General features: G+C 43.0%; 2 protein-coding genes across 4 annotated transcripts; both read left to right on the forward strand.

The window, feature by feature from the left end:
* The first annotated feature begins 9,895 nt into the window (after nucleotides 1-9,895).
* Nucleotides 9,896-13,690, forward strand: LOC110489145 (solute carrier family 25 member 53). 2 transcript variants are annotated; one of them, XM_021561744.2, is made up of 2 exons: nucleotides 9,896-10,166; nucleotides 12,582-13,690. In XM_021561744.2, exons 1-2 carry the CDS (start codon nucleotides 9,941-9,943, stop codon nucleotides 13,457-13,459), a joined length of 1,104 nt encoding a protein of 367 aa, XP_021417419.2. In that variant the 5' UTR covers nucleotides 9,896-9,940; the 3' UTR covers nucleotides 13,460-13,690. The 2 variants fall into 2 exon arrangements, with proteins under 2 accessions (XP_021417419.2, XP_021417421.1); XM_021561746.2 differs by lacking the exon at nucleotides 9,896-10,166 and adding an exon at nucleotides 11,165-12,255.
* Nucleotides 13,691-16,095: 2,405 nt separating this feature from the next.
* On the forward strand, nucleotides 16,096-27,332 carry LOC110489144 (thymosin beta-a). 2 transcript variants are annotated; one of them, XM_036943330.1, is made up of 4 exons: nucleotides 16,102-16,246; nucleotides 17,383-17,461; nucleotides 17,786-17,900; nucleotides 26,836-27,332. In XM_036943330.1, the coding sequence occupies exons 3-4, from the start codon at nucleotides 17,798-17,800 to the stop codon at nucleotides 26,874-26,876; spliced, it is 144 nt and encodes a 47-aa protein (XP_036799225.1). In that variant the 5' UTR covers nucleotides 16,102-16,246; nucleotides 17,383-17,461; nucleotides 17,786-17,797; the 3' UTR covers nucleotides 26,877-27,332. The 2 variants fall into 2 exon arrangements, with proteins under 2 accessions (XP_036799224.1, XP_036799225.1); XM_036943329.1 differs by lacking the exon at nucleotides 17,383-17,461 and having other exon boundaries at nucleotides 16,096-16,246.
* The last annotated feature ends 633 nt before the right edge of the window (nucleotides 27,333-27,965 follow it).

The raw sequence follows: 27,965 nt of genomic DNA on the forward strand, positions 1-27,965 counted from the left end.
GTATGTGTAGGAGAAGACTTGTAAACTATATTGTCATTGTCTGAGAGGAGGAGGGACATTTATGACGAAATGGGAGGTATATAAACCAATGTACATAATATGATTGGTAGAGCTCTCGTAAATAAACGTTTGACTATTGTAGACTGGCCTCTGTCTTTCGTTTCATCAAGAATCTTACAAATTCTTGGTCGCAGACCAAGTAGTTTAATTGAAGTTCAGTTTATGAACATTGAGAACATAATTCTCCTAACACCATCACAAAGCCCTGACCTCAATCCCATAGAAAATGTGTGGGCAGAACTGAAAGAGCATGTGCGAGCAAGGAGGCCTACAAACCTGACTCAGTTACACCAGCTCTGTCAGGAGGAATGGGCCAAAATTCACCTCGTTTTTTCTGGTAAGCTTGTGGAAGGCTACATGAAATGTTTGACCCAAGTTAAACAATTTAAAGGCAATGCTACCAAATACTAATTGAGTGTATGTAGACTTCTGACCCACTGGGAATGTGATGAAAGAAATAAAAGCTGAAATAAATAATTATCTCTACTATTATTCTGACATTTCACATTCTTAAAATAAAGTGGTGATCCTAACTGACTTAAGACGGAATTTCTACTAGGATAAAATGTCAGGAATTGTGATACAACTTAGCCAAATACATTTAAACTTTGTTTATGTAAACTGACTTTCAACTGTACGTGCTTATATTCTGATTGTGTGTGACTTTAGCGTAAGGTGAATCACTGCACCAAATATTTGATGGCTGAATGTGATCTTATTAAAGAGATGGTGAAAACGAATGGAGCCTGGATTCAGGTTTGTTTATTAGGCTATCCCCATATCAAGGGTCTGCTGCTGGTAGCATTCCAATTACTGCAGTTTAAGTTGGAAGTCAGGCCCATAGTGTTTATACTTGCGTACTATTGTTTGTACACATTAACGTGGTTACCTTCAGGCATCTGGAAATTGCTCCCAAGGATGAACCAGACTTGTGGGGGTCTACAATTTTTTTTCTGAGGTCTTGGCTGATTTCTTTTGATTTTCCCATGATGTCAAGGAAAGAGGCACTGAGTTTGAAGGTTGGCCTTGAAATACATCCACAGGTCCAAGTCCAATTGACTCAAATTATGTCAATTACCCTATCAGAAGCTTCTAAAGCCGTGACATCATTTTTTAAAAATTTTTCCAAGGTGTTTAAGGGCACAGTCAACTTAGTGTATGTAAACTTCTGACCCACTTGAAGTGTGATACCGTGAATTATAAGTGAACTAATCTGTCTGTAAACAATTGTTGGAAAAATGACTTGTGTCATGCACAAAGTAGATGTGCTAGCCGACTTGCCACAACTATCATTTGTTAACAAGAAATTTGAGGAGTGGTTGAAAAAACGAGTTTTAATGACTCCAACCTAAGTGTATGTGAACTTCCCACTTCAACTGTACATACAGGCTACAGTTGCATAGTGTTTCATCAAATTTGAACGTATGAACTCATTCATAATGAGAAGTTATCAGTACTGGACACACTGGTTGTGTGTGTGGTCTCATACTAACCACAGCTCATTGCTGGTATAGATCCAGCAGGCTTTTTAATTGCAGAAGAATATTAGGTGAAGAGAGAGATAAACAACGACTGGTGGTGGGACTTACAATTTGTTGCATAATGTAACTTTTTAAAGTGCCAATATTTAGAGAATCAACTCAATTTAATTTTATGAGTAAGGTCTCAGATATTTCTAGATTAACATAGGGGATTTGGTTAAGTGCATGTCTACCTGACTCCCAAATTGTCACTGAATTTGAAGAGAACTGGATTTGAGTCGCTGTCAGTCTGCCCTCCAAATTCGCTTCAACATTCTGCGTAGCCTAGCCAAACACCTTGCAAAAAAATCTGTGCATAATGTTAACTATTAACGACCTTATCCATGGAACTTTATTTCATGACGTTGGCCTCTTTGGGTATAGCAAGCCCATCCCCCTCTCCCTGCCTCCCCCTTTCGTCCTTCAACTAGGTTGCTGTGGTCAGAGAGACGTCGTAAATTCCCGAGAATCTCCTCATGGACACACAGTATAGAGAGAGTAGATTTTCATGGAGAACAAAGGAATTCCTTTCACCTCACAGAACTTGAGGAATGAACAAATTTCATGTTCCGGAGAAAGTATAAAAGATCGGTGAAGAATCCAGCTACGAACTGGTCCGTTTGTCACATCTTGGGGAAGCTCATGGGAGACGTGTGGCCACATTACCATAACGCTGTTTATATAATAGCCTCAGATATGAGGTTTACATCTAATTGTTGTATAAGATGAATGAGTGAGTATGATACTGTTTATATAATAGCCTCAGATATGAGATTTACATCTAATTGTTGTATAAGATGAATGAGTGAGTATGATACTGTTTGTGTAATTGTGTCATGTGATTATGCACTGTTTAATGAAGAAAAATACAATTCCCTTTTGATTTGAACTAAATCAGAGGACCGCCCCTGAGCCCAGTTAGGGTCAGACATCCTGGACCGCCCCTGAGCCCAGTTAGGGTCAGGCCTCCTGGGACAGCACTCTTCGGCCCTTCCAAATAAAACCCCCACTCGGGTTTTCGATCAGCAGACCGTGTTTACTTCAATTACGAGATGGCTAAAGGTTGCAGACCATGTTTTTGTACATTAGAGGAGGAGACAAAGGTTGTAGACCATTGCTGAATCTTTTAACCATACCACGTGGATAAACTCTTAGACTATCGATACCAACAGAATAAGAACAAGTCTTTGATATGAATTACTAGTCTGCAGCAAGGAATTCGGTATCATTGAACGCGGATAACGACAACCGCCGAAACAGCCATTCTATAATGAATGTCACTCTGAACAATCCCTTCTAACCACAACCGAGAGAGAGACAAATTTTCACCAGCGATCAAGACGACACACTGAGCGTAAATATATATATTGATTGCAATTGTTCCCGAATGAGTGAGCATTCATGTGTAAAGGATTAGCATTTCAATTGTTATAATTATCACTCAGTAGTGACTTCTTAGTTGACCCCCACTTCCCCCTTTGTCTAACAAGCCACCATGCCGGTTTAGCCCACTAGGGCACATTCTCCTATCATTTCTTGTAACCATATTTACTGTTTGTTTGTTTATGCATTTCTGTGAATTACTTAGTGAGTAATAAATAAATGATGTAAGACAATTGATGTATGGATGGCTCATAGTGAAGACTGGGTTCGTGCAGATAACCAACAATTTACGACGTTTGGAATAAATCAGAGGACCACCCCTGAGCCCAGTTAGGGTCAGGCCTCCTGGGACAGCCTTTAATGAGGTAAAGTAAATAATTCATTCATTCAAAGACTAATTGATCAGATAAAATATCTGAAACGTTATTTTAGGAAATGTTAACTTTGTAATCTGAATATTTTTCCTTGGTGCCCCGATTTCCTAGTAATTACAGTTACATGATTAATCAGTCTAATCCCGTAACTAATTACAAAGAATATTTGATAAACTATCAGTCTTCAGTTAATGATAGTAAAGACACGACATTTACTATAACAGTAGTATTCCCCCCTATGTCTACTATCCTGACTATAGGCTAGTAGACTACGTGCGCACACTATAAATAATATAATAATATAATATAAATAATTATATTGGGACCCTGGAGACCGGGGGCTATGTCCCATGTCTATGTTCTATATACTATGGAGACCCCTGCCCCACCGCTCCGTGGCAAGATCATTGACATGGGGTTTGGGCGGCCCTTGAGCACCACGACACACAATCCTTCTCCACGCAATCCGTGACCTACATTCACAAGATAATAAGCATAGGCCTATGAAGCTACTTCATTGGAAGTGTAGCGTACATAAAACACCATACCATTACGCACAAATCTGTAAGTTAACCTTTCGTTCTGACATATAGGCTGCTGGCCTAGCTGTTACTCTCTAAAATACACTATTGCTCTGTGTTGGCATATGCAGGGGATTAAAGATAACATTGTTACGAATTTGAAGGGTGTCTGCGCGCAACTCCATGTCTCATCGCAGTCTGACAACGCACCATGGCTGTTAGAATGGTATTGCTTTGGGGGTACGGTGTGTGTGTGACGCCTGTTTGAACGAGTGTATTAGACCCCCAACCCTTCTCCCCACACACAACCACCTGCATACACACACAACCCACCTGTCTCTACCTATGCATTTATTAAAATATATAGATATTCTTTTCTTTATTGTTTTAATTGTTTTGATTATTTACTTTCTTTTTAATTAACAACAAAACAATACAACAAGTACATGGGGGAAACACAAGTAAAGAATATACAAAGTACATTTGTACTAGGGAGTACAATATCACATTACACAGGGACCTTAAGTGACATACACACATTTATAATTCTAACAGCTTTTTTGTTGGCAGAGTATTTAATTGTCTTCAAATATAAACTCAGAAAAAAGAAACTTCCCTTTTTCAGGAACCTGTCTTTCAAATATAATTTGTAAAAATCCAAATAACTTCACAGATCTTCATTGTAAAGGGTTTAAACACTGTTTCCCATGCTTGTACAATGAACCATAAACAATGAATTAATGAACATGCACCTGTGGAACGGTCATTAAGACACTAACAGCTTACAGACGGTAGGCAATTAAGGTCACAGTTATGAAAACTTAGGACACTAAAGAGGTTTTTCTACTGACTGAAAAACACCAAAGAAAGATGCCCAGGGTCCCTGCTAATCTGCGTGAATGTGCATTAGGCATGCTGCAAGGAGGCATGAGGACTGCAGATGTGGCCAGGGCAATAAATTGCAATGTCCGTACTGTGAGACTAATAAGACAGCGCTACAGGGAGACAGGACGGACAGCTGATCATCCTCGCAGTGGCAGACCACGTGTAACAACACCTGCACAGGATCAGTACATCCGAACATCACACCTGCGGGACAGGTACAGGATGGCAACAACAACTGCCTGAGTTACACCAGGAACGCACAATCCCTCCATCAGTGCTCAGACTGTCAGCAATAGGCTGAGAGAGGGTGGACTGAGGGCTTGTAGGCCTGTTGTAAGGCAGACATCACCGGCAACAACGTCGCCTATGGGCACAAACCCACCGTCGCTGGGCCAAACAGGACTGGCAAAAAGTGCTCTTCACTGAGGAGTCGCGGTTTTGTCTCACCAGGGGTGATGGTCAGATTTGCGTTTATTGTCAAAGGAATGAGCGTTACACAGAGGCCTGTACTCTGGAGCGGGATCGATTTAGAGGTGGAGGGTCCATCATGGTCTGGGGTGGTGTGTCACAGCATCATCGGGCTGAGCTTGTTGTTTTTGCAGGCAATCTCAACACTGTGCTTTACAGAGAAGACATCCTCCTCCCTCATGTGGTACCCTTCCTGCAGGCTCATCCTGGCATGACCCTCCAGCATGACAATGCCACCAGCCATACTGCTCGTTCTGTGTGTGATTTCCTGCAAGACAGGAATGTCAGTGTTCTGCCATGGCCAGCGACGAGCCCAGATCTCAATCCCATTGAGCACATTTGGGACCTGTTGGAGCGGAGGGTGAGGGCTAGGGCCATTCCCCCCAGAAATGTCCAGGAACTTGCAGGTGCCTTGGTGGAAGAGTGGGGAAACATCTCACAGCAATAACTGGCAAATCTGGTGCAGTCCATGAGGAGGAGATGCACTGCAGTACTTAATGCAGCTGGTGGCCACACCAGATACTGACTGATACTTTTGAATTTGAATCCCCCCTTTGTTCAGGAACATATTATTCCATTTCTGTTAGTCATGTGTCTGTGGAACTTGTTCAGTTTGTGTCTGTTGTTGCATCTTATGTTCATTCAAATGTTTACACATGTTAAGTTTGCTGAAAATAAACACAGTTGACAGTGAGAGGACGTTTCTTTTTTTGCTGAGTTTAGTTCAATTTCTTTTTGCAAGTTAATAAAATGTGGTGTTTTGTGAATATGACCATTGGCCAAAAGAATAATGGTGAAAATGGTTTAAAATTATTTCTATCAAAAGTAAAGAACTTCATAAATGTGTTAAATTATAATCTACTGATGTCTTGCCACAGACATGAGTACAATGCCAAAAAAGATGCAACACTTTGTCAGTGGTCATTACAAAAGGTACAATTTGCATCAGCATATTGATTGTGCTACCAGGGCTGGTAAAACCCTGGATCATTGTTATTCTAACTTCCGCAACGCATATAAGGCCCTCCCCGCCCTCCTTTCGGAAAAGCTGACCACGACTCCATTTTGTTGCTCCCTGCCTATAGACCGAGACTAAAACAGGAAGCTCCCGCTCTCAGGTCTGTTCAACCAATCTGATTCCACGCTTCAAGATTGCTTCAATCACGTGGATTGGGATATGTTCCGCATTGCGTCAAACAACAACATTGACGAATACGCTGATTTGGTGAGCGAGTTCATTAGCAAGTGCATTGGCGATGTCGTGCCCACAGCAACTATTAAAACATTCCCCAACCAGAAACCGTATATCTATGACAGCATTCGCGTGAAACTGAAAGCGCGAAGCACTGCTTTTAACCAGGGCAAGGTGAACGGAAACATGACCGAATACAAACAGTGTAGCTCTTCCCTCCGCAAGGCAATCAAAGAAGCTAAGTGTCAGTATAGAGACAAAGTAGAGTCGCAATTCAACAGCTCAGACACAAGAGGTATGTGGCAGGGTCAACGGTCAATCACAGATTACAAAAAGAAAACCAGCCCCGTCGCGGACCAGGATGTCTTGCTCCCAGACAGACTAAATAACTTCTTTGCTCACTTTGAGGACAATACAGTGCCACTGACACGGCCCGCTACCAAAACCTGTGGACTCTCCTTCACTGCAGACGACGTGAGTAAAACATTTAAACGTGTTAACCCTCGCAAGGCTGCAGGCCCAGACGGCATCTCCTACCGCGTCCTCAGAGCATGCGCAGACCAGCTGGCTGGTGTGTTTACTGACATATTCAATCAATCCTTATCCCAGTCTGCTGTTCCCACATGCTTCAAGAGGGCCACCATTGTTCCTGTTCCCAAGAAAGCTAAGGTAACTGAGCTAAATGACTACCGCCCCGTAGCACTCACTTCCATGATCATGAAGTGCTTTAGGAGACTAGTCAAGGACCATATCATCTCCAACCTACCTGACACCCTAGACCCACTCCAATTTGCTTACCGCCCCAATAGGTCCACAGACGACGCAATCGCAACCACACTGCACACTGCCCTAACCCATCTGGACAAGAGGAATACCTATGTAAGAATGCTGTTCATCGACTACAGCTCAGCATTTAACACCATAGTACCCTTCAAACACGTCATTAAGCTCGAGACCCTGGGTCTCGACCCCGCGCTGTGCAACTGGGTACTGGACTTCCTGACGGGCCGCCCCCAGGTGGTGAGGGTAGGTAACAACATCCCCACCCCGCTGATCCTTTTGGGGCCCCAAAAGGGTGCGTTCTGAGCCCTCTCCTGTACTCCCTGTTCACCCACGACTGCGTGGCCATGCACGCCTCCAACTCAATCATCAAGTTTGCAGACGACACTACAGTGGTAGGCTTGATTACCAACAACAACGAGACGGCCTACAGGGAGGAGGTGAGGGCCCTCGGAGTGTGGTGTCAGGAAAATAACCTCACACTCAATGTCCAGGGAGGAGCGAGGAGAGGGACGGAAGCTATACTGTTACTTTTATACTGGCAATACTAAAGTGCCTATAAGAACATCCAATAGTCAAAGGTTAATGAAATACAAATGGTATAGAGGGAAATAGTCCAATAATTCCTATAATAACCTCAACCTAAAACTTCTTACCTGGGAATATTGAAGACTCATGTTAAAAGGAACCACCAGCTTTCATATGTTCTCATGTTCTGAGCAAAGGAACTCAAACGTTAGCTTTCTTACATAGCACATATTGCACTTTTACTTTCTTCTCCAACACTTTGTTTTTGCATTATTTAAACCAAATTGAACATGTTTCATTATTTACTTGAGGCTAAATTGATTTTATTGATGTATTATATTAAGTTAAAATAAGTGTTCATTCAGTATTGTTGTAATTGTCATTATTACAAATACATTTTTAAAAATCGGCCAATTAATCGGTATCAGCTTTTTTGGTCCTCCATTAATCGGTATCGGTGTTGAAAAATCATAATCGGTCGACCTCTAGTAGTGAGGTATGCACAACGCATCACCCGGGGCTAACTACCTGCCCTCTAGGACACTTACACCACCCGATGTCACAGGAAGGCCATAAAGATCATCAAGGACAACAACCACCCGAGCCACTGCCTGTTCACCCCACTATCATCCAGAAGGCGAGGTCAGTACAGGTGCATCAAAGCAGGGACCGAGAGACTGAAAAACAGCTTCTATCTCAAGGCAATCAGACTGTTAAACAGCCATCACTAACATTGAGGGGCTGCTGCCATACATGTAAAAAAATGTATCACTAGTCACTTTAAACAATGACACTTAATATAATGTTTACATACCCTACATTACTCATCTCATATGTATATACTGTACTCGATACCATCTACTACATTTTGCCTATGCCGTTCTGTACCATCACTCATTCATATATCTTTATGTACATATTCTTCATCCCTTTACACTTGTGTGTATAAGGTAGCTGTTGTGAAATTGTTAGGTTAGATTACTCGTTGGTTATTCCTGCTTTGTCGGAACTAGAAGCACAAGCATTTCGCTACACTCACATTAACATCTGCTAACCATGTGTATGTGACAAATACAATTTGATTGGATTTGATGTATGTATGTTGTTTTTGTTTTTTTACTTCTTCATATAGTGGTTGGCAGGATAATATTTCTGAATAATTTTATAAGAAACTTCCTTAATAAGGATCTTTTTTTCAATTTTTGCCTAAAATGACATACCCAAATCTAACTGCCTGTAGCTCAGGACCTGAAGAAAGGATATGCATGCTCTTGATACCATTTGAAATGAAACACTTTAAACTTTGTGGAAATGTGAAATGAATGTAGGAGAATATAACACATTAGATCTGGTAAAAGATACAAACAAAGAAACGTGTGTTTTTTTTTCTTCTTCCAATCATCTTTGAAGTGCCAATGACTAGGAATCTAGGAATCTAGGCACAATTTAGATTTTGGCCACTGGATGGCAGCAGTGTTTGTGCAAAGTTTTAGACTGATTCAACGAACCATTGCATTTCTGTTCAGAATGTTGTATCAAGACTGCCCAAATGTGCCTAATTGGTTAATTAATACATTTTCAAGTTCATAACTGTGCACTCTCCTCAAACAAGGAGGGGGGGGGGGGGGGGACACTGTTAACAAGTAGGTATGTGTGTGGCAACATCCAAACTTTTTTCCAACAGATATTATCAATAAATCCATTCCAAAAGGCATGACATAAGGTTTAGATACAACATCCTGTTGAAACAAGGCTTGTATAGATCTATTGTTGTTGAATGGACCAGAAGAGAAACAGATCTTTCCTAGTGATGAGTCAACAGGGTTAATCGTAGGTATGTTCGGAGGGTCTTGACACGTTCCTGAATAATAAAGCAACACCTGAGGGAATGACATCTAACACAATTGCAACATCTTTAGGTGTTACAGGGATCTTGTAAAGTGATAAGAATTCCTTATAATTCAGTAAAAGACCCTCTGCATTTACAAGTTGGCTCATCAATAGGATATTATTTCAAATCAAATTATATTAGTCACATGCGCCTAATACAACAGGTGAAATGCTTACTTATGAGCCCCTAAACAACAGTGCAGTTTAAAAAAATACGGATAAGAATAAGAGATAAAATGTAACAAGTAATTAAAGAGCAGCAGTAAAAAATATAACAATATATACAGGGGGGTGCCGGTACAGAGTCAATGTGTGGGGGCACCGGTTAGATGAGGTAGTATGTACATGTACATATGTACATTTGCTAGCAGAATTGAGGGAAATGAGGGTTTATTCAATCGCCTTCGACTTCTCACCAGGCAGCCCGCTCTCCCGCCTCTCTTTCTCCGCCTCCTCTTCACGCAGATCACTGGGCTCCGGCCTGTTCCCAAGGGAGCCGTATATCCTCCTCCTCCTCGGGCTCGTCAGAGTCGTGAAAGAAGAAGAAGGATTCTGCTAGTCCGTTGTGAGTAATCGCAGTCCTGATGTCTTGAAGTTATTTTCGGCCATAAGAGACGGTAGCGGCAACATTAAGTACAAAATGAGTAAAAAAAAAAAAGTTACAAACAACGTAGATAAACAAACAAAAAACACAATCGGTTCGGGGCATGTAAAACGTCGGCCTAATGCTCCGGCGCCATTTCGGAACCAATATTCTAAAAACAAATACCTTTTTTTTTATACAATATGTCCCGATTATTCCATATATAATATCTGTGTTGAGAAAAATTATGCTTATAAATTAAGGACCATGACAAGAACCTGCTGATGAAAAGCAGAGAGTTTCACTGGAACTTTGTCTATATTATAATTGCAAACCAACATGAAAATAAGGTCACCAAAAGTAGAGAAGACATGATGAGGAATAAAATTCCACATAGAAGTGGGTCTTCTTAGGATTTTTTTTATACAATTGATCTTAAAAGTATTATTTAAGGTAGTAAAGTCCATAAAATTCAGCCCACCATTTTCATAAGTGTTCATTACAACAGTTTTCCTAATGTAATGGGTACGGTTTCACCACAGAAAGTTGAAAAGCATCTGGTCTGTCTCGTTGCTTATTTTACTGTTAAGATGTAAAGATAGAGTGCCATGTGTTAGTCTAGAGATACCTTCAGCCTTGGTTATTAGGACTCTACCTTTTAAAGATAAGTCCCTCTGTAGCCATTGATTTAGTCTTCTGGGGTTTTTTAATAAGAGGGTTAAAATGTAGTAAGCCTCTAGACTTCTGATCCTTAGTAATGGTTATGCCTAAATATGTAAGTTCCTCTTTTACTGGAATACCATAATATGAAGGTGTCACACAATCTTTGACAGCTATGAGTTCACATTTATTAATGTTAAGATATAGACCAGACGCATTGGAAAAGGATTGTATCACATTGATCGATATGGGAATCTGACTAGCATCTTTCAGAAAAAGTGTAGTATCGTCAGTCAGCTGGCTTATAATAATTTATTTACCAGCTATGGAAATACCTCGTACGGGACTATTATTTAAAGAATTTGTAAGAAGTTGGGATTAATAAATATAGATACAGTGAGATATGATAACCTTGTCTAATTCCTCTCTTTGACTCAAATCTAGGTGAGGTGCCATGTTTCAGTTTGATAGAGCAGTTACCATTCGTATAGAGCCAATAGCCTTACAGAAAGGGAGTGGATGAGGAACTGATGATCTATTGTGTATTTAACCACACCGGCAACTTGGATGCAATAGGTGGTTTCCTCCTGAAAAGAATCAGTGGCACAACCTCTTCCAGATCACAATAGGCCTACTTGGATATTATGTTTAAATTGTGTTATTATGTTCTAATTTGGTTATTATGAGCTAAAAGAGAAAGGATTTCCTTATTACTAAAGTAAATTCTAAAACTGCAGGCATTTCAACAGTGGCGCCCACAGCAACAGGGAGCCAGGGAGACCAAACCCCCTACTTTAATTTTGAACTACAACTGCGACTTTATTCGCAACATTTTGACTTGATTCTTAAAATTACATTTCGAGTATATTCTCGAAATATTGCCACTTTATTGTCGAAATATTGCCACATTTTTAAAGTACATCGCCTCACCTTGCCCGTATACCTATTTAAGCGATCCGCCTACAACCCTGTCTTCTGTGACAAACGCTCCCTGCACGACATTAATTGATAAGTAATGCTGTCCAATCGACGGAGACCAGCCGTAGAAATCCATCCAATGGTAATTTTAGGAGGGGCGGGATCCTCAACCCCGCAATGACAAGATTGACAGTGTTGTAATTCATTATTTTTAACCCGATACAACGCACATTTATTTTGTTTATATTTTCCAAATCGTTATTTTGGCCTTAGTCATTTTGCCTGACATTTTAAAAGAAGCGAGGTCGTTAAGGGAAATACGATTTGTTTATTTTTTTGTCTAAATGTGTTGGTTTCATTTCGCTTGCGCGGTCTTAAAACTGCATTTTTTGTAAATGCTTTCGATGGATTTGCAATCTGCAGATTGATTGATTCCGACTAGGCTAAATATAGACAATCATCTGTGGGCTAAACAGTCGTTTTAGGTGTTCTGGTAAGTAGGCTAAAACGTCTTGAAACTGTTGCTCAATACATTTATTCTTATGTGTAATTTTATCGTAGAAGTGATTCATTAGTACATATAGCTGATGAGCAAGTTTAAAGGTAGTTGATACATTTTGGATGATGGACAGTTGTTTTTTTCCACAAGCTATTATTCTAAAGAGATGTTTGATTATTGCAGTGTTATTAATGTGTTTGTTATTCATAGATTAAATGGAGTATTATTATAGGCTGTATTTGTATGATTGTATTGTTCTAGTCTGCATCTGTCTGTCTGTATCCACCCTGTCTTCAATATGGTGCATCTTGTTCTCTCAGTGATGGGGCAGGGTCCTGGACATAACCATGAAGTCCTCAGGAAGAACACTATGGTTTGGCTCCCCAGCTTCCTGCATGGTGGGACTTCCAGCCTGGTGTCCACTCTCACCACCTTCCCCATCTACAAGATCGTGTTCCGCCAGCAGCTTCACAGCACCGTAGTCAGCCAGGCGATAGGCCAACTCAGGAAGGAGGGTTTCCTGAAGCTCTACAGGGGGGTGGTGCCCCCTCTACTGATGAAAACCCTGAATGGGACACTACTTTTCGGGATACATGACACTTTCCTCCACTGTCTCTCCTCCATCACCAACCCCTGCGGTGTCATCCCTCTCCCCGCGTTACCAGCTGTGGCCGGGCTCGGCACAGGCATCGTGGAGGCCTTGGTGTTCACGCCATTTGAGCGTGCGCAGAATGTGTTGCAGAACGGGGGCAACGACCGCAGCCTGCCCACCCTGAGGAGTGTGTTGGCCCGGCTGGGGGCAGAGAGGCTGGGGTCGGGGTACTACAGAGCTTTCATCCCCATACTGGCCCGTAACACCCTGGGAAGCTGCATCTACTTCGGTCTGAAGGACCCTGTCAGTGCTGCTCTGAGGGAGAAGGGGCTTCCTCCTATGGCCTCATCCTTCCTGTCAGGAATGATAATCAGCTCCATGGCGATCAACCTGCCCCTGTATCCTCTGTCTGTGCTGGTGGTCAACATGCAGGCTGGGGTGGTGGGTGAGGCAGCGGGGGTGAGGGGGAGCTGGAAGGCACTGTGGGAAGGTCAGCTGAAGAGGAGCGTCCCCCTGCTGTACCGTGGAGGTTCCCTGGTTATCCTCAGGAGCTGTATCAGCTGGGGAATCACAACAGCCATCTACGACCAACGCTCCGCACACTGAAACACAACACCTCATTGCTCCATTCCAGACAAGGTCTGCGTCACAAATTGCACCCTATTCCCTTTGCAGTGCAATTTGGGAAGCACCCAGGAAGAACTTCTCAAACTTTCTCGTCTCTCTCTCTCTCTGTCTCTCTCTCTTTGTCTTTCTCTCTCTTTTGCTTCCTCTCTCTTTCGCTTCCTCTCTTTCGCTTCCTGTCTCTCTCTCTCTCTTTCTCTCTCTCTCTCTTTCTCTCTGTCTCTCTCTCTCTCTTTGTCTTTCTCTCTCTTTTGCTTCCTCTCTCTTTTGCTTCCTCTCTCTTTCGCTTCCTGTCTCTCTCTCTCTCTCTCTCTCTCTCTTTATATCTCTCTCTCTGTCTCACTCTTTCTCTGTCTGTCTGTCTGTCTGTCTGTCTGTCTGTCTGTCTGTCTGTCTGTCTGTCTGTCTGTCTCTCTCTCTCTTTCCCTCTCTGTCTCTCTGTTTCTCTCTCTCTCTCTCTCTCTCTCTCTCTCTTATCCTTTATCTGCCTGGTGTGAAACCTGAGTGGTGGGTGGTCACCTGGTAGGCATGCACCATATTGCGCACATCCGCTAGAAATTATGAGCAGTTAAGTCAAGATCAAAGGAGCAAAGGAGAGAAGAGCAGGAGAGCAGGAGAGGAGACCACGTTTGACTATTGAAATGGTATCCTTGGTGATGACTGCTGATATCTTATGGAGCTGTTCTGTTCAGGAATGCAGCATGGTCTCAAGGATGGTCCAGCAGCTGCAGTTGGGCACCACTTTATTAGTCAGGCCGTGCACATTTTATTCAATGTTTAAAAAGTCAACAGGAAAACTTTTAATTTGACAGATTTCTATTTTGTTTTTGAGGGACAGTCGGTAAACATTTAATTACATTTGTATGGCCTCAATGATCAAAACTCTCTCTGATATCAGGTTTTTATGAGCCAAAGATTACTGTGCAATGATGTTTAATGGTTCTATTTCTCTCAGGTGCCTCACTGTGTCTTATTTTAAGTCCTGAATGTATCAAAGCCTAGGAGATCCATTTATGTTCAAGGTGCTCTAACAAGTTTCGTCAACATGGGCTTTAATATTTAAATGAACTGCATGTGAATCAAATGGGATATGTATCACTGTCACGTTCTGACCTTTATTTCCTTTGTTTTGTCTTTATTTAGTATGGTCAGGGCGTGAGTTAGGGTGGGCAGTCTAGGTTTGTCATTCTATGTTGGGGTTTTGAGTTCAGCCTAGTATGGTTCTCAATCAGAGGTAGGTGTCATTAGTTTTCTCTGATTGAGAATCATACTTAGGTAGCCTGGGTTTCACTGTTGGTTTGTGGGTGTTTGTTTCCTTGTGAGTGTTTGTCGCCACACGGTATTTTGTTTTTTCGGTTTCATCACATCGTTTATTGTTTTGTATTTCAGTGTTCAGTTAGTTTTTAATAAATCGTTGTGAACACTTACCACGCTGCATCTTGGTTCGATCCTTACTCCTCTTCAGACGAAGAGGAGATCTGCCATTACAATCACTCAGTATAGGCCTACCATTCTATTGTCTTATACCTGGATACCATTACCAACTTCCCTTTCTCACAAAATGGACTATAAGTGTATCTATTCTATTCTAATGTATTCTATTCTACTCTGAGAGGAATACTTGAATGATAATGTTTTGACCTCAGAACATATCCCAGACTCTGTACTATACAATGTTGATCCATCAAGCTGCACAAAACTGAACAAAAATAGAAGCGCAACAATTTCAACGATTTTACAGAGTTACAGTTCCAACAAAGAGATCAATCAATTGAAATAAATCATTAGGCCCTAGTCCATGAATTTCACATGAATGGGCAGGGATGCAGCAATGGGAGGTCATAGGTCAACTCACTGGGGAGCCAGGCCCAGCCAGTCAGAAGGATTTTTCCTCCACAAAAGGGCTTTATTACAGACATAAATACTCTTCAGTTTGCGGTTGTGAGGCCGGTGGACGTACTGCCAAATCATCTAAAACGATGTTGGAGGTGGCTTATGGTAGAGAAATTAACATTAAATGATCTTGAAACAGTTCTGGTGGACATTCTTGCAGTGAGCATGCCAATTACACGCTCCCTCAACTCGAGACAAAACTGCACATTTTAGAGCAATCTTTTATTGTCCCCAGCACAAGGTGCACCTGTGTAATGATCATGCTGTTTAATCAGCTTCTTGATGTGCCACAACTGTCAGGTGGATGGATTATCTTGGCAAAGGAGAAATGCTCACTAACAGGGATCTTAACGAATTGAAGCACACAATTTGAGAGAAATAAGCTTTTTGTGCTTCTAGAACATTTATGGGATGTTTATGGGATGTAACACATGTTGCATTTATATTTTTGTTCAGTATATATGCCTGAGCATTAAGACATGTTTTTATCAAACCACACTTGACTTTCATCTTGCAAGTTATTCTGAATATGTGTATGCATTTTATACTGAACTTCGTGCTGAGGGAATTCTCTTCCTGTGACGAAGATGCTTCTTGCATTGCCCTGTAGGCTATGCTGTATATATCCACAAGGTGGCGCTGTGGTATCACTTTCTGATTTATCAAACGAACACTGCACAAGATTGTTCTCCCTGAACATCTCAACTCATAGATTTAGCCTGTCCAATGATATCCCTCTTCTGGATGGATTGGGCCAATGCCGTAGCTCAGATTGGTGTCCATGGCGGTGTGAGAAAGGGCGTGCTTTCCCTATTTAAGCCTACACCCAGACGTTGTACCTGTAACGGACATTCTCACCGCACATCCCCGTACCAGGTAAATATTGTTAGCTTTAGTAGACAAATTATTCAAATTCCATCTTGTTATCTCCCTCTGTTTGTTCGTTAGTTTATGGATGCCACCCCATGTTGCCATGATAGTCTAATAACGTTATTCGGATGGGTGGTGGTGTTATTATGCAATTCTAAGCATTTTTTCAGACGTTTTTAAAATGTATTTTTTTTAGACGGAAGGAAGGGACTGTCGGCTGTAGGTTGTATTTGATTGTCAGTAAAGAGTAGTCTATAGACTATTGGTTATTATTAGGCTATATGATTTAGTGTTAGGCTATTTAAGGATTTATTTTGTTGCTGTGTTGACAGCTCTGCAATGCATGCATTTAATGCGCCTGCACCCCTACACATCATTCCAACTAGGCTATTAAACGTGTCTGTGTTTAATTATTGTATGGTTAGGTTAGGCTAATTGTCATCATCATGGTTATATAAAATAGTTACAGGCCTTGGTGTGATGACATGCCGAATATATTTACATTTTTTAAGTTGTCGCACTGTTACCTAAAGCCCAATCAATGCATGTGATGCTGACGGCGCAATGCCATGGTTCTAGCCTACAGTCTGCTTATAGATTGGCGGTTCGTCGGGGTGCGGTTTTATGATAAAAACATGTTCTACCGGTGAGCTCAACATGCCTTAACATGACAGATCCGTCAAATTATCTTATTTTTACAGAAGATGGCGTTGACACCTATCAATTAATCTGTGCGTTTTGCGTAAATTGGTCTGGTGAAACAAAATCTAACCCGTCACACCCAGTTATTGCGCACGCGGGCACCTAGATAAGGTCTACCTGCAAGCAGATCATGAGACTGTGTTTGTGAGTTCTGTGTTTGCGAAAGTATAAACTCAATATTTGTTCAATTAAGCACCAGTGTGTGGAGGTGGCACGTGATATGCCATTGGCCCTTGCATGTGAAATCACACTGAAATGTAGACCTTCTAATAGTATGCTAAGAATTGCATTTGTGTTGAAACGAGGTTAGAGGTCAACACAGATCTAATAGACTAGTAAATCGCACCTTTAACATCCCAATGCATGTAGGTTCATTCATTGACATCCTTTCATAGATTTAGAGAATTCAATGTTTCCATCCCAATATGCTCTTTCTGCAGCCTCTCGCGGAACCAGAACGTACCAGTACACGTTCCTGTATACCAGAACCAGTGCATTGCAGCAAACCTGAGTGCTTGGGTAACTCTCAGTGAAACATAACACCATAAGACAAGCTCTCTCTCTCTCCTGACTATTTGTTCTCCTTTGTTAGATGGTAAATGGTGAAGTCATGGGAGTGGTGTGTGTTGATTCAAGTAACTGAATTACGTAACTAGCTAGAGTAGTCTATATGGATTATACAGGTGTGTGTGTGTGGGGGGGGGGGGGGGGGGGGGGGGTAAAGTGGGTGCGGCTGGACTTCACCTGCATGCACTCACCTGTATTCTAGATTACATATTTGTCTAAGGACTCTCTCTCTTTCTCTCTCTCTCGACATTTACATTCTGACTCTTTCTCCCTCAGACATCATCTAAGATGGGCGACAACAACCCAGTGAAGCAGGGAGTGGAGACCTTTGACAAGAAGTGTCTAAAGAAGACCAGTACTGCTGAGAAGAACACTCTGCCAACCAAGGAGGGTATGTTTCTCCTACCCTCCTATCCTATCTCCTTTTCTGTCTCCTACCCTGTCTCCTCCCCTTATTTCTCCTACTCCTGTCCCACCCTATACCTGTCTCCCTCTCTCTGTACCTGTCTCACTCTCTCTGTACCTGTCTCCCTCTCTCTGTACCTGTCTCCCTCTCTCTGTACCTGTCTCCCTCTCCCTGTACCTGTCTCCCTCTCCCTGTACCTGTCTCCCTCTCCCTGTACCTGTCTCCCTCTCCCTGTACCTGTCTCCCTGTACCTGTACCTGTCTCCCTCTCCCTGTACCTGTCTCCCTCTCTCTGTACCTGTCTCCCTCTCTCTGTACCTGTCTCCCTCTCTCTGTACCTGTCTCCCTCTCTCTGTACCTGTCTCCCTCTCTCTGTACCTGTCTCTCTCTCTATGTACCTGTCTCCCTCTCTATGTACCTGTCTCCCTCTCTCTGTACCTGTCTCCCTCTCTCTGTACCTGTCTCCCTCTCTCTGTACCTGTCTCTCTCTCTATGTACCTGTCTCCCTCTCTATGTACCTGTCTCCCTTTCTCTGTACCTGTCTCCCTGTACCTGTCTCCCTGTACCTGTCTCCCTCTCTCTGTACCTGTCTCCCTCTCCCTGTACCTGTCTCCCTCTCCCTGTACCTGTCTCCCTCTCCCTGTACCTGTCTCCCTCTCCCTGTACCTGTCTCCCTCTCCCTGTACCTGTCTCCCTCTCCCTGTACCTGTCTCCCTCTCTCTGTACCTGTCTCCCTTTCTCTGTACCTGTCTCCCTCTCCCTGTACCTGTCTCCCTCTCTCTGTACCTGTCTCCCTCTCTCTGTACCTGTCTCCCTCTCTCTGTACCTGTCTCCCTCTCCCTGTACCTGTTACCCTGTACCTGTCTCTCTCTCCCTGTCAATTAAATTCAATTTCAATTTAAGGGCTTTATTGGCATGGGAAACATATTGTATGTTAACATTGCATTAAGCAATGTTAATAAATAAATTAATGTGAAATAAGCAATAAAAATGAGCAGTCAACATTACACTCACAGAAGTTCCAAAATAATAAAAACATTTCAAATGTCATATTATGTCTATATACTGTGTTGTAATGATGTGCAAGTAGTTAAAGTACAAAAGGTAAAATGAACATAAATATGGGTTGTATTTACAATGTGTTTGTTTGTTCTTCTTTTGAGAGCCATGTCTGCCTACGGCGGCCTTTCTCAATAGCAAGGCTATGCTCACTGAGTCTGTACATAGTAAAAGATGTCCTTTATTTTGGGTCAGTCATAGTGGTCAGGTATTCTGCCACTGTGTACTCTCTGTGTAGGGCCAAATAGCATTCTAGTTTGCTCTGTTTTTTTGTTCATTCTTTCCGATGTGTCAAGTAATTATCTTTTTGTTTTCTCATGATTTGGTTGGGTCTAATTGTGCTGCTGTCCTGCGGCTCTGTGGGGTCTGTTTGTGTTTGTGAACAGAGCCCCAGGATCAGCTTGCTTAGGGGACTCTTCTCCAGGTTCATCTCTCTGTAGTTGATGGCTTTGATATGGAAGGTTTGGGAATCACCTTCCTTTTAGGTGGTTGTAGAATTTAACGTCTCGTTTCTGGATTTTGATCATTAGCGGGTATCGGACTAATTCTGCTCTGCATGCATTATACCCGTCTCCCTCTCTGTTTACAGTAGCTACCATGTACCTATCTCCCTCTCTGTTTACAGTATCTACCCTGTACCTGTCTCCCTCTCTGTTTACAGTATCTACCCTGTACCTGTCTCCCTCTCTGTTTACAGTAGCTACCATGTACCTATCTCCCTCTCTGTTTACAGTATCTACCCTGTACCTGTCTCCCTCTCTGTTTACAGTAGCTACCATGTACCTATCTCCCTCTCTGTTTACAGTAGCTACCATGTACCTATCTCCCTCCCTGTTTACAGTATCTACCCTGTACCTGTCTCCCTCTCTGTTTACAGTAGCTACCATGTACCTATCTCCCTCTCTGTTTACAGTATCTACCCTGTACCTGTCTCCCTCTCTGTTTACAGTAGCTACCATGTACCTGTCTCCCTCTCTGTTTACAGTATCTACCCTGTACCTGTCTCCCTCTCTGTTTGCAGTAGCTAAGTGCCTCCCACTGTTTTGTACAGAGAAAAGAAGGCAACACTGCACTAGTATGACATAGGCCTATTACTGATTAACCGAGAGCCTGGTACACACCTGAGGGCAACAATAAGAGGCCTTTGTCCCTGTTCAACCTAATGCCTTTGGCTGGCCAGGAAGTCATAAAATACTCAAAGGTGTGCCCTTATACTGTAGTGTTAGTGCCCTTATACTGTAGTGTGTTAGTGCCCTTCTACTGTAGTGTTAGTGCCCTTCTACTGTAGTGTTAGTAGTGTGTTAGTGCCCTTCTACTGTAGTGTTAGTAGTGTGTTAGTGCCCTTCTACTGTAGTGTTAGTGCCCTTCTACTGTAGTGTTAGTGCCCTTCTACTGTAGTGTTAGTAGTGTGTTAGTGCCCTTCTACTGTAGTGTTAGTGCCCTTCTACTGTAGTGTTAGTAGTGTGTTAGTGCCCTTCTACTGTAGTGTTAGTGCCCTTATACTGTAGTGTTAGTGCCCTTATACTGTAGTGTTAGTAGGGTGTTAGTGCCCTTCTACTGTAGTGTTAGTGCCCTTCTACTGTAGTGTTAGTAGTGTGTAACAGTACAGCATTGTCCCATTTTGTACAGGTACGCCCAATGCATTCCGGTTATCAAGTACACACTTGTCTTACTGTTATCCAGCTGCGTTGCAGAACCGTGCTGATCTTTTAGTGGTGCCGTGGCCTTGTGAGCCTCAGCTATTACTGTGGTATTGATAACATTATAGTAGTCATATAGAACTGGTATTGATAACATTATAGTAGTCATATAGAACTGGTATTGATAACATTATAGTATAGAACATTAACATATAGATCTGGTATTGATAACATTATAGTAGTCCTATAGAACTGGTATTCATAACATTATAGTAGTCATATAGAACTGGTATTGATAACATTATAGTATAGAACATTAACATATAGATCTGGTATTCATAACATTATAGTAGTCCTATAGAACTGGTATTGATAACATTATAGTAGTCCTATAGAACTGGTATTGATAACATTATAGTAGTCCTATAGATCTGGTATTGATAACATTATAGTAGTCCTATAGAACTGGTATTGATAACATTATAGTATAGAACATTAACATATAGATCTGGTATTGATAACATTATAGTATAGAACATTAACATATAGATCTGGGCTGTCTTGGCCTGGACATTGAGCTTTGCAGTCCAGCTGCCGTGGAGAGGCAGTGCAGTTAGGGGGGGAGAAGATGCCTTTTGGTGCAGAAAGGGTGTGGACTAAAGAGGGTTAAGTGCAGTCAGAGAGGGTGTGGAGAGGGAGATTTTTAGTGCAGACAGGGAGTGTACTAAAGAGGAGTTTAGTGCAGACAGGGACTGTACTAGCGAGGGGTTTAGTGCAGATCTAGAGAGGCCTTAGTTCAGACAGGATGAACTAGACTGAAGCCGTAGTTCAGACAGGATGGACTAGACTGAAGCCGTACTTCAGACAGGATGAACTAGACTGAAGCCGTAGTTTAGACAGGATGGACTAGACTGAAGCCGTACTTCAGACAGGATGAACTAGACTGAAGCCGTAGTTTAGACAGGATGGACTAGACTGAAGCCGTACTTCAGACAGGATGAACTAGACTGAAGCCGTAGTTTAGACAGGATGAACTAGACTGAAGCCGTAGTTTAGACAGGATGGACTAGACTGAAGCCGTAGTTTAGACAGGATGGACTAGACTGAAGCCGTACTTCAGACAGGATGAACTAGACTGAAGCCGTAGTTTAGACAGGATGGACTAGACTGAAGCCGTACTTCAGACAGGATGAACTAGACTGAAGCCGTAGTTTAGACAGGATGGACTAGACTGAAGCCGTACTTCAGACAGGATGAACTAGACTGAAGCCGTAGTTTAGACAGGATGAACTAGACTGAAGCCGTAGTTTAGACAGGATGGACTAGACTGAAGCCGTAGTTTAGACAGGATGGGCTAGACTGAAGCCGTAGTTCAGACAGGATGGACTAGACTGAAGCCGTACTTCAGACAGGATGGACTAGACTGAAGCCGTAGTTCAGACAGGATGGACTAGACTGAAGCCGTACTTCAGACAGGATGGACTAGACTGAAGCCGTACTTCAGACAGGATGGACTAGACTGAAGCCGTAGTTCAGACAGGATGAACTAGACTGAAGCCGTAGTTCAGACAGGATGGACTAGACTGAAGCCGTAGTTTAGACAGGATGGACTAGACTGAAGCCATAGTTCAGACAGGATGGACTAGACTGAAGCAGTAGTTCAGACAGGATGGACTAGACTGAAGCCGTGGTTCAGACAGGATGGACTAGACTGAAGCCGTGGTTAAGACAGGATGGACTAGACTGAAGCCGTGGTTAAGACAGGATGGACTAGACTGAAGCCGTGGTTAAGACAGGATGGACTAGACTGAAGCCGTACTTCAGACAGGATGAACTAGACTGAAGCCGTGGTTCACCACGGAAGGCCAATACTCCATCCCACCAAAACACGCTGGCATTTCAGGTGTTCTTTTCAAACAGCTCCTACCCTAAAATGGCATTATCATAATTTTCACAATTTCACAGTATTATCCCAACCTCATAGTTTGGAAATATATACACATTGTTTGTCAGTAGCAGTGTGATTAGAGGTGTGATTTGGGTGGATATTCTAGTTGTTCTCTGTCAGTAGCAGTGTGGTAGGAGGTGTGATTTGGTTGGATATTCTAGTTGTTCTCTGTCAGTAGCAGTGTGGTAGGAGGTGTGATTTGGTTGGATATTCTAGTTGTTCTCTGTCAGTAGCAGTGTGATTTGGGTGGATATTCTAGTTGTTCTCTGTCAGTAGCAGTGTGGTAGGAGGTGTGATTTGGTTGGATATTCTAGTTGTTCTCTGTCAGTAGCAGTGTGATTTGGGTGGATATTCTAGTTGTTCTCTGTCAGTAGCAGTGTGGTAGGAGGTGTGATTTGGTTGGGTATTCTAGTTGTTCTCTGTCAGTAGCAGTGTGATTTGGGTGGATATTCTAGTTGTTCTCTGTCAGTAGCAGTGTGGTAGGAGGTGTGATTTGGGTGGATATTCTAGTTGTTCTCTGTCAGTAGCAGTGTGATTTGGGTGGATATTCTAGTTGTTCTCTGTCAGTAGCAGTGTGGTAGGAGGTGTGATCTGGGTGGATATTCTAGTTGTTCTCTGTCAGTAGCAGTGTGGTAGGAGGTGTGATCTGTGTGGATATTCTAGTTGTTCTCTGTCAGTAGCAGTGTGGTAGGAGGTGTGATTTGGGTGGATATTCTAGTTGTTCTCTGTCAGTAGCAGTGTGATTTGGGTGGATATTCTAGTTGTTCTCTGTCAGTAGCAGTGTGGTAGGAGGTGTGATCTGGGTGGATATTCTAGTTGTTCTCTGTCAGTAGCAGTGTGGTAGGAGGTGTGATCTGGGTGGATATTCTAGTTGTTCTCTGTCAGTAGCAGTGTGGTAGGAGGTGTGATCTGGGTAGATATCAAGATGTTCTCTGTCAGTAGCAGTGTGGTAGGAGGTGTGATCTGGGTGGATATTCTAGATGTTCTCTGTCAGTAGCAGTGTGGTAGGAGGTGTGATTTGGTTGGATATTCTAGATGTTCTCTGTCAGTAGCAGTGTGGTAGGAGGTGTGATTTGGGTAGATATCAAGATGTTCTCTGTCAGTAGCAGTGTGGTAGGAGGTGTGATTGGGAGTGCAGTAGTAAGCATCATGCATGTTCACTGCTCTAGAAACATCCGCTGCAATAACCCCCACCCCAGGACAGAGAATACTGCAATAACCCCCACCCCAGGACAGAGAATACTGCGATAACCCCCACCCCAGGACAGAGAATACTGCAATAACCCCCACCCCAGGACAGAGAATACTGCAATAACCCCCACCCCAGGACAGAGAATACTGCAATAACCCCCACCCCAGGACAGAGAATACTGCGATAACCCCCACCCCAGGACAGAGAATACTGCAATAACCCCCACCCCAGGACAGAGAATACTGCAATAACCCCCACCCCAGGACAGATAATACTGCGATAACCCCCACCCCAGGACAGAGAATACTGCAATAACCCCCACCCCAGGACAGAGAATACTGCGATAACCCCCACCCCAGGACAGAGAATACTGCAATAACCCCCACCCCAGGACAGAGAATACTGCGATAACCCCCACCCCAGGACAGAGAATACTGCAATAACCCCCACCCCAGGACAGAGAATACTGCGATAACCCCCACCCCAGGACAGAGAATACTGCAATAACCCCCACCCCAGGACAGAGAATACTGCAATAACCCCCACCCCAGGACAGAGAATACTGCAATAACCCCCACCCCAGGACAGAGAATACTTCGATAACCCCCACCCCAGGACAGAGAATACTGCAATAACCCCCACCCCAGGACAGAGAATACTGCAATAACCCCCACCCCAGGACAGAGAATACTGCGATAACCCCCACCCCAGGACAGAGAATACTGCAATAACCCCCACCCCAGGACAGAGAATACTGCGATAACCCCCACCCCAGGACAGAGAATACTGCAATAACCCCCACCCCAGGACAGAGAATACTGCAATAACCCCCACCCCAGGACAGTGAATACTGCAATAACCCCCACCCCAGGACAGAGAATACTGCAATAACCCCCACCCCAGGACAGAGAATACTGCAATAACCCCCACCCCAGGACAGAGAATACTGCAATAACCCCCACCCCAGGACAGAGAATACTGCAATAACCCCCACCCCAGGACAGAGAATACTGCGATAACCCCCACCCCAGGACAGAGAATACTGCGATAACCCCCACCCCAGGACAGAGAATACTGCGGTAACCCCCACCCCAGGACAGAGAATACTGCGATAACCCCCACCCCAGGACAGAGAATACTGCGATAACCCCCACCCCAGGACAGAGAATACTGCGATAACCCCCACCCCAGGACAGAGAATACTGCAATAACACCCACCCCAGGACAGAGAATACTGCAATAACCCCCACCCCAGGACAGAGAATACCGCAATAACCCCCACCCCAGGACAGAGAATACTGCAATGCAGGGAGGAACCTCTAGTAAAGAAATCTAGACCCCCATTGAATTTGGTTGGTTAGGCTTTCTATTTTCAGTTATCTAATTACCAGGTATTTACATCAGTATTACATGGCATTATTCAAATGATATGACAATTACTCTGTTACCGTTTTCTATTGTGTAGTCTTCTATTTTATTTCTTAAAGCACCATTTCCCCATAAATACCTTGCAAATATCAGACAGGACTGTACAGTGCGGTATTACCAGCAGGTATACCATAAAGCGTCACACACATTTTGAAGATTTACTGTATAAAGGAGAGGGTTATTGATAACAGGATAAAAGACACTTGACCTTGACAGGAGGTTGAGCCAGCCAGGCTGATAACAAGCCAATGACAGGAGGTTGAGCTAGCCAGGCTGATAACAAGCCAATGACAGGAAGTTGAGCCAGCCAGGCTGATAACAAGCCAATGACAGGAGGTTGAGCTATCCAGGCTGATAACAAGCCAATGACAGGAGGTTTAGCTAGCCAGGCTGATAACAAGCCAATGACAGGAAGTTGAGCTAGCCAGGCTGATAACAAGCCAATGACAGGAAGTTGAGCCAGCCAGGCTGATAACAAGCCAATGACAGGAGGTTTAGCTAGCCAGGCTGATAACAAGCCAATGACAGGAAGTTGAGCTAGCCAGGCTGATAACAAGCCAATGACAGGAGGTTTAGCTAGCCAGGCTGATAACAAGCCAATGACAGGAGGTTGAGCTAGCCAGGCTGATAACAAGCCAATGACAGGAAGTTGAGCCAGCCAGGCTGATAACAAGCCAATGACAGGAGGTTGAGCTATCCAGGCTGATAACAAGCCAATGACAGGAGGTTGAGCTAGCCAGGCTGATAACAAGCCAATGACAGGAAGTTGAGCTAGCCAGGCTGATAACAAGCCAATGACAGGAGGTTGAGCTAGCCAGGCTGATAACAAGCCAATGACAGGAGGTTTAGCTAGCCAGGCTGATAACAAGCCAATGACAGGAGGTTTAGCTAGCCAGGCTGATAACAAGCCAATGACAGGAGGTTTAGCTAGCCAGGCTGATAACAAGCCAATGACAGGAGATTGAGCTAGCCAGGCTGATAACAAGCCAATGACAGGAAGTTGAGCTAGCCAGGCTGATAACAAGCCAATGACAGGAGGTTGAGCTAGCCAGGCTGATAACAAGCCAATGACAGGAGGTTTAGCTAGCCAGGCTGATAACAAGCCAATGACAGGAGGTTTAGCTATCCAGGCTGATAACAAGCCTATGACAGGAGAGGAACCATCTGTCTCACAAGCTGCCTTTCAGCCTGCGCCCCTCCTGATAGTGGATTCATCCTCTTTCTATTGCTCCGTCTGAGTGGATTCATCCTCTTTCTATTGCTCAGTCTGAGTGGATTCATCCTCTTTCTATTGCTCAGTCTGAGTGGATTCATCCTCTTTCTATTGCTCCGTCTGAGTGGATTCATCCTCTTTCTATTGCTCCGTCTGAGAGTGGATTCATCCTCTTTCTATTGCTCCGTCTGAGTGTTTTTATCCTCTTCTATTGCCCAGTGATAGCTCATTATTTTAACGTTCAGTATGATGATGTACTGACATTTTAGGATACAGTATCTTCCATTTTGGATTGGTTGTGGGGTCCTGTTTTGAGTGTTTTGTAATAGATTAGGTGATGAACAAATATCTGATAGTTTGATTACTCAATATACCAGATATCCATCACAACAGTGTTCAAGACATAGACGAATCACTAACTTGTCTCTCTTTCTCTCACAGATATCGAGCAGGAGAAGAAAGCTGAAGGAGGCTCCAAATGAAACACCAGGGTTCCTCTCCTCCAGTCGTCGTTCTCTCTTCTCCTCCTTTTAAGAAACAAGTCTATCATCTCTTCTTCTGCTTCTTTGCGTTTCACCATGTTAATGAATCACAATGGCATTGACTCTGATGCTGTGGGGTTAGGGGTGCATGATTAGTAAAGGGAAGGCCAGTACGATTTTAACCGTCAATGTTTTTGAATTATGCTGTTTCATGCAGTCTTGGTTGGAAAGGGGTAAACTAAGATCAAGATGGATAAGATATGGTGTTTGTTGAAAAAAAGGAAGAACTGAGCATGTTGTGTTTGTGTCAATGACATATAATACTGTCTCCATCAACAGTTAGTTCCACTGTCAACTATGCCCAATGTTCTGCCTGTACACAGTGCCATTCTGGATAAGTTCTGTAACAATAACATGAGAGAAGATATTTTTGTTTTAATAAAATGAGTGTTTTAGTCTTGTCTTATTTTTTTTTAAACTTAAGCAATAAGATAAGTGTAATCTTGTGATATTTTTGTCATTATATTGAGTATACAATCCTATTTAAGAACATTATTTTAAAGACTTATGTATGAGTGATTATTAGCTAGTTTCATGTACTGGCAGAGCTCATTCAGGACAGGTTGAAGTGTAATCTGAGGCACATACCAACCAGTGACTGTGAATGACATATGAATGGACAAAGCCATTGATCACGTGGCACTATCCGTTCCTATGTGAAGAATCAATAGCGGATTGAAGCAAAATTAAGTCTGTTAAGATGGCGTCTCATGGAGACATAACATGCGCAGTTTGAGCTACTCCAGGAAGTGACTTTGCAGGCTAGCCCCCCTCTCATTGAGTAACTCAAGTTGAAGGCCGACCGGGGGACTGCAGATTGTCATTAGTAACTAAATTATCCTTATAACTTGTTCTGTGTTCAATTTTTAAATAATCAGTTCAAGGACATACATCTGGTGTATTACAAGCAATTATTTGGACCATGATTGTCTTCTAAACCTGATTTTATTTACACAAAGATTGACCACGAAAATTGAAATTTTTCCATTCACTATAATCATGGGGATCCTGTTTACTGCAAACAATGCC

This window comes from Oncorhynchus mykiss, chromosome 14, assembly GCF_013265735.2.
Source record: "Oncorhynchus mykiss isolate Arlee chromosome 14, USDA_OmykA_1.1, whole genome shotgun sequence".
In the NCBI taxonomy this organism is placed as follows: Eukaryota; Metazoa; Chordata; class Actinopteri; order Salmoniformes; family Salmonidae; genus Oncorhynchus; species Oncorhynchus mykiss.

Excerpts from the sequence above, each read along its gene's own strand:
- LOC110489145 (XM_021561744.2), top strand. The coding sequence starts at position 9,941 with ATGTACATGTACATATGTACATTTGCTAGCAGAATTGAGGGAAATGAG. Across the intron at positions 10,167-12,581 it reads AAGGATTCTGCTAGTCCGTT|TGATGGGGCAGGGTCCTGGA; the intron begins GTGAGTAATCGC and ends TTGTTCTCTCAG.
- LOC110489144 (XM_036943329.1), top strand. The coding sequence starts at position 16,097 with ATGATATCCCTCTTCTGGATGGATTGGGCCAATGCCGTAGCTCAGATT. Across the intron at positions 16,247-17,785 it reads ACCGCACATCCCCGTACCAG|ACATCATCTAAGATGGGCGA; the intron begins GTAAATATTGTT and ends TTTCTCCCTCAG. Across the intron at positions 17,901-26,835 it reads CACTCTGCCAACCAAGGAGG|ATATCGAGCAGGAGAAGAAA; the intron begins GTATGTTTCTCC and ends TTTCTCTCACAG.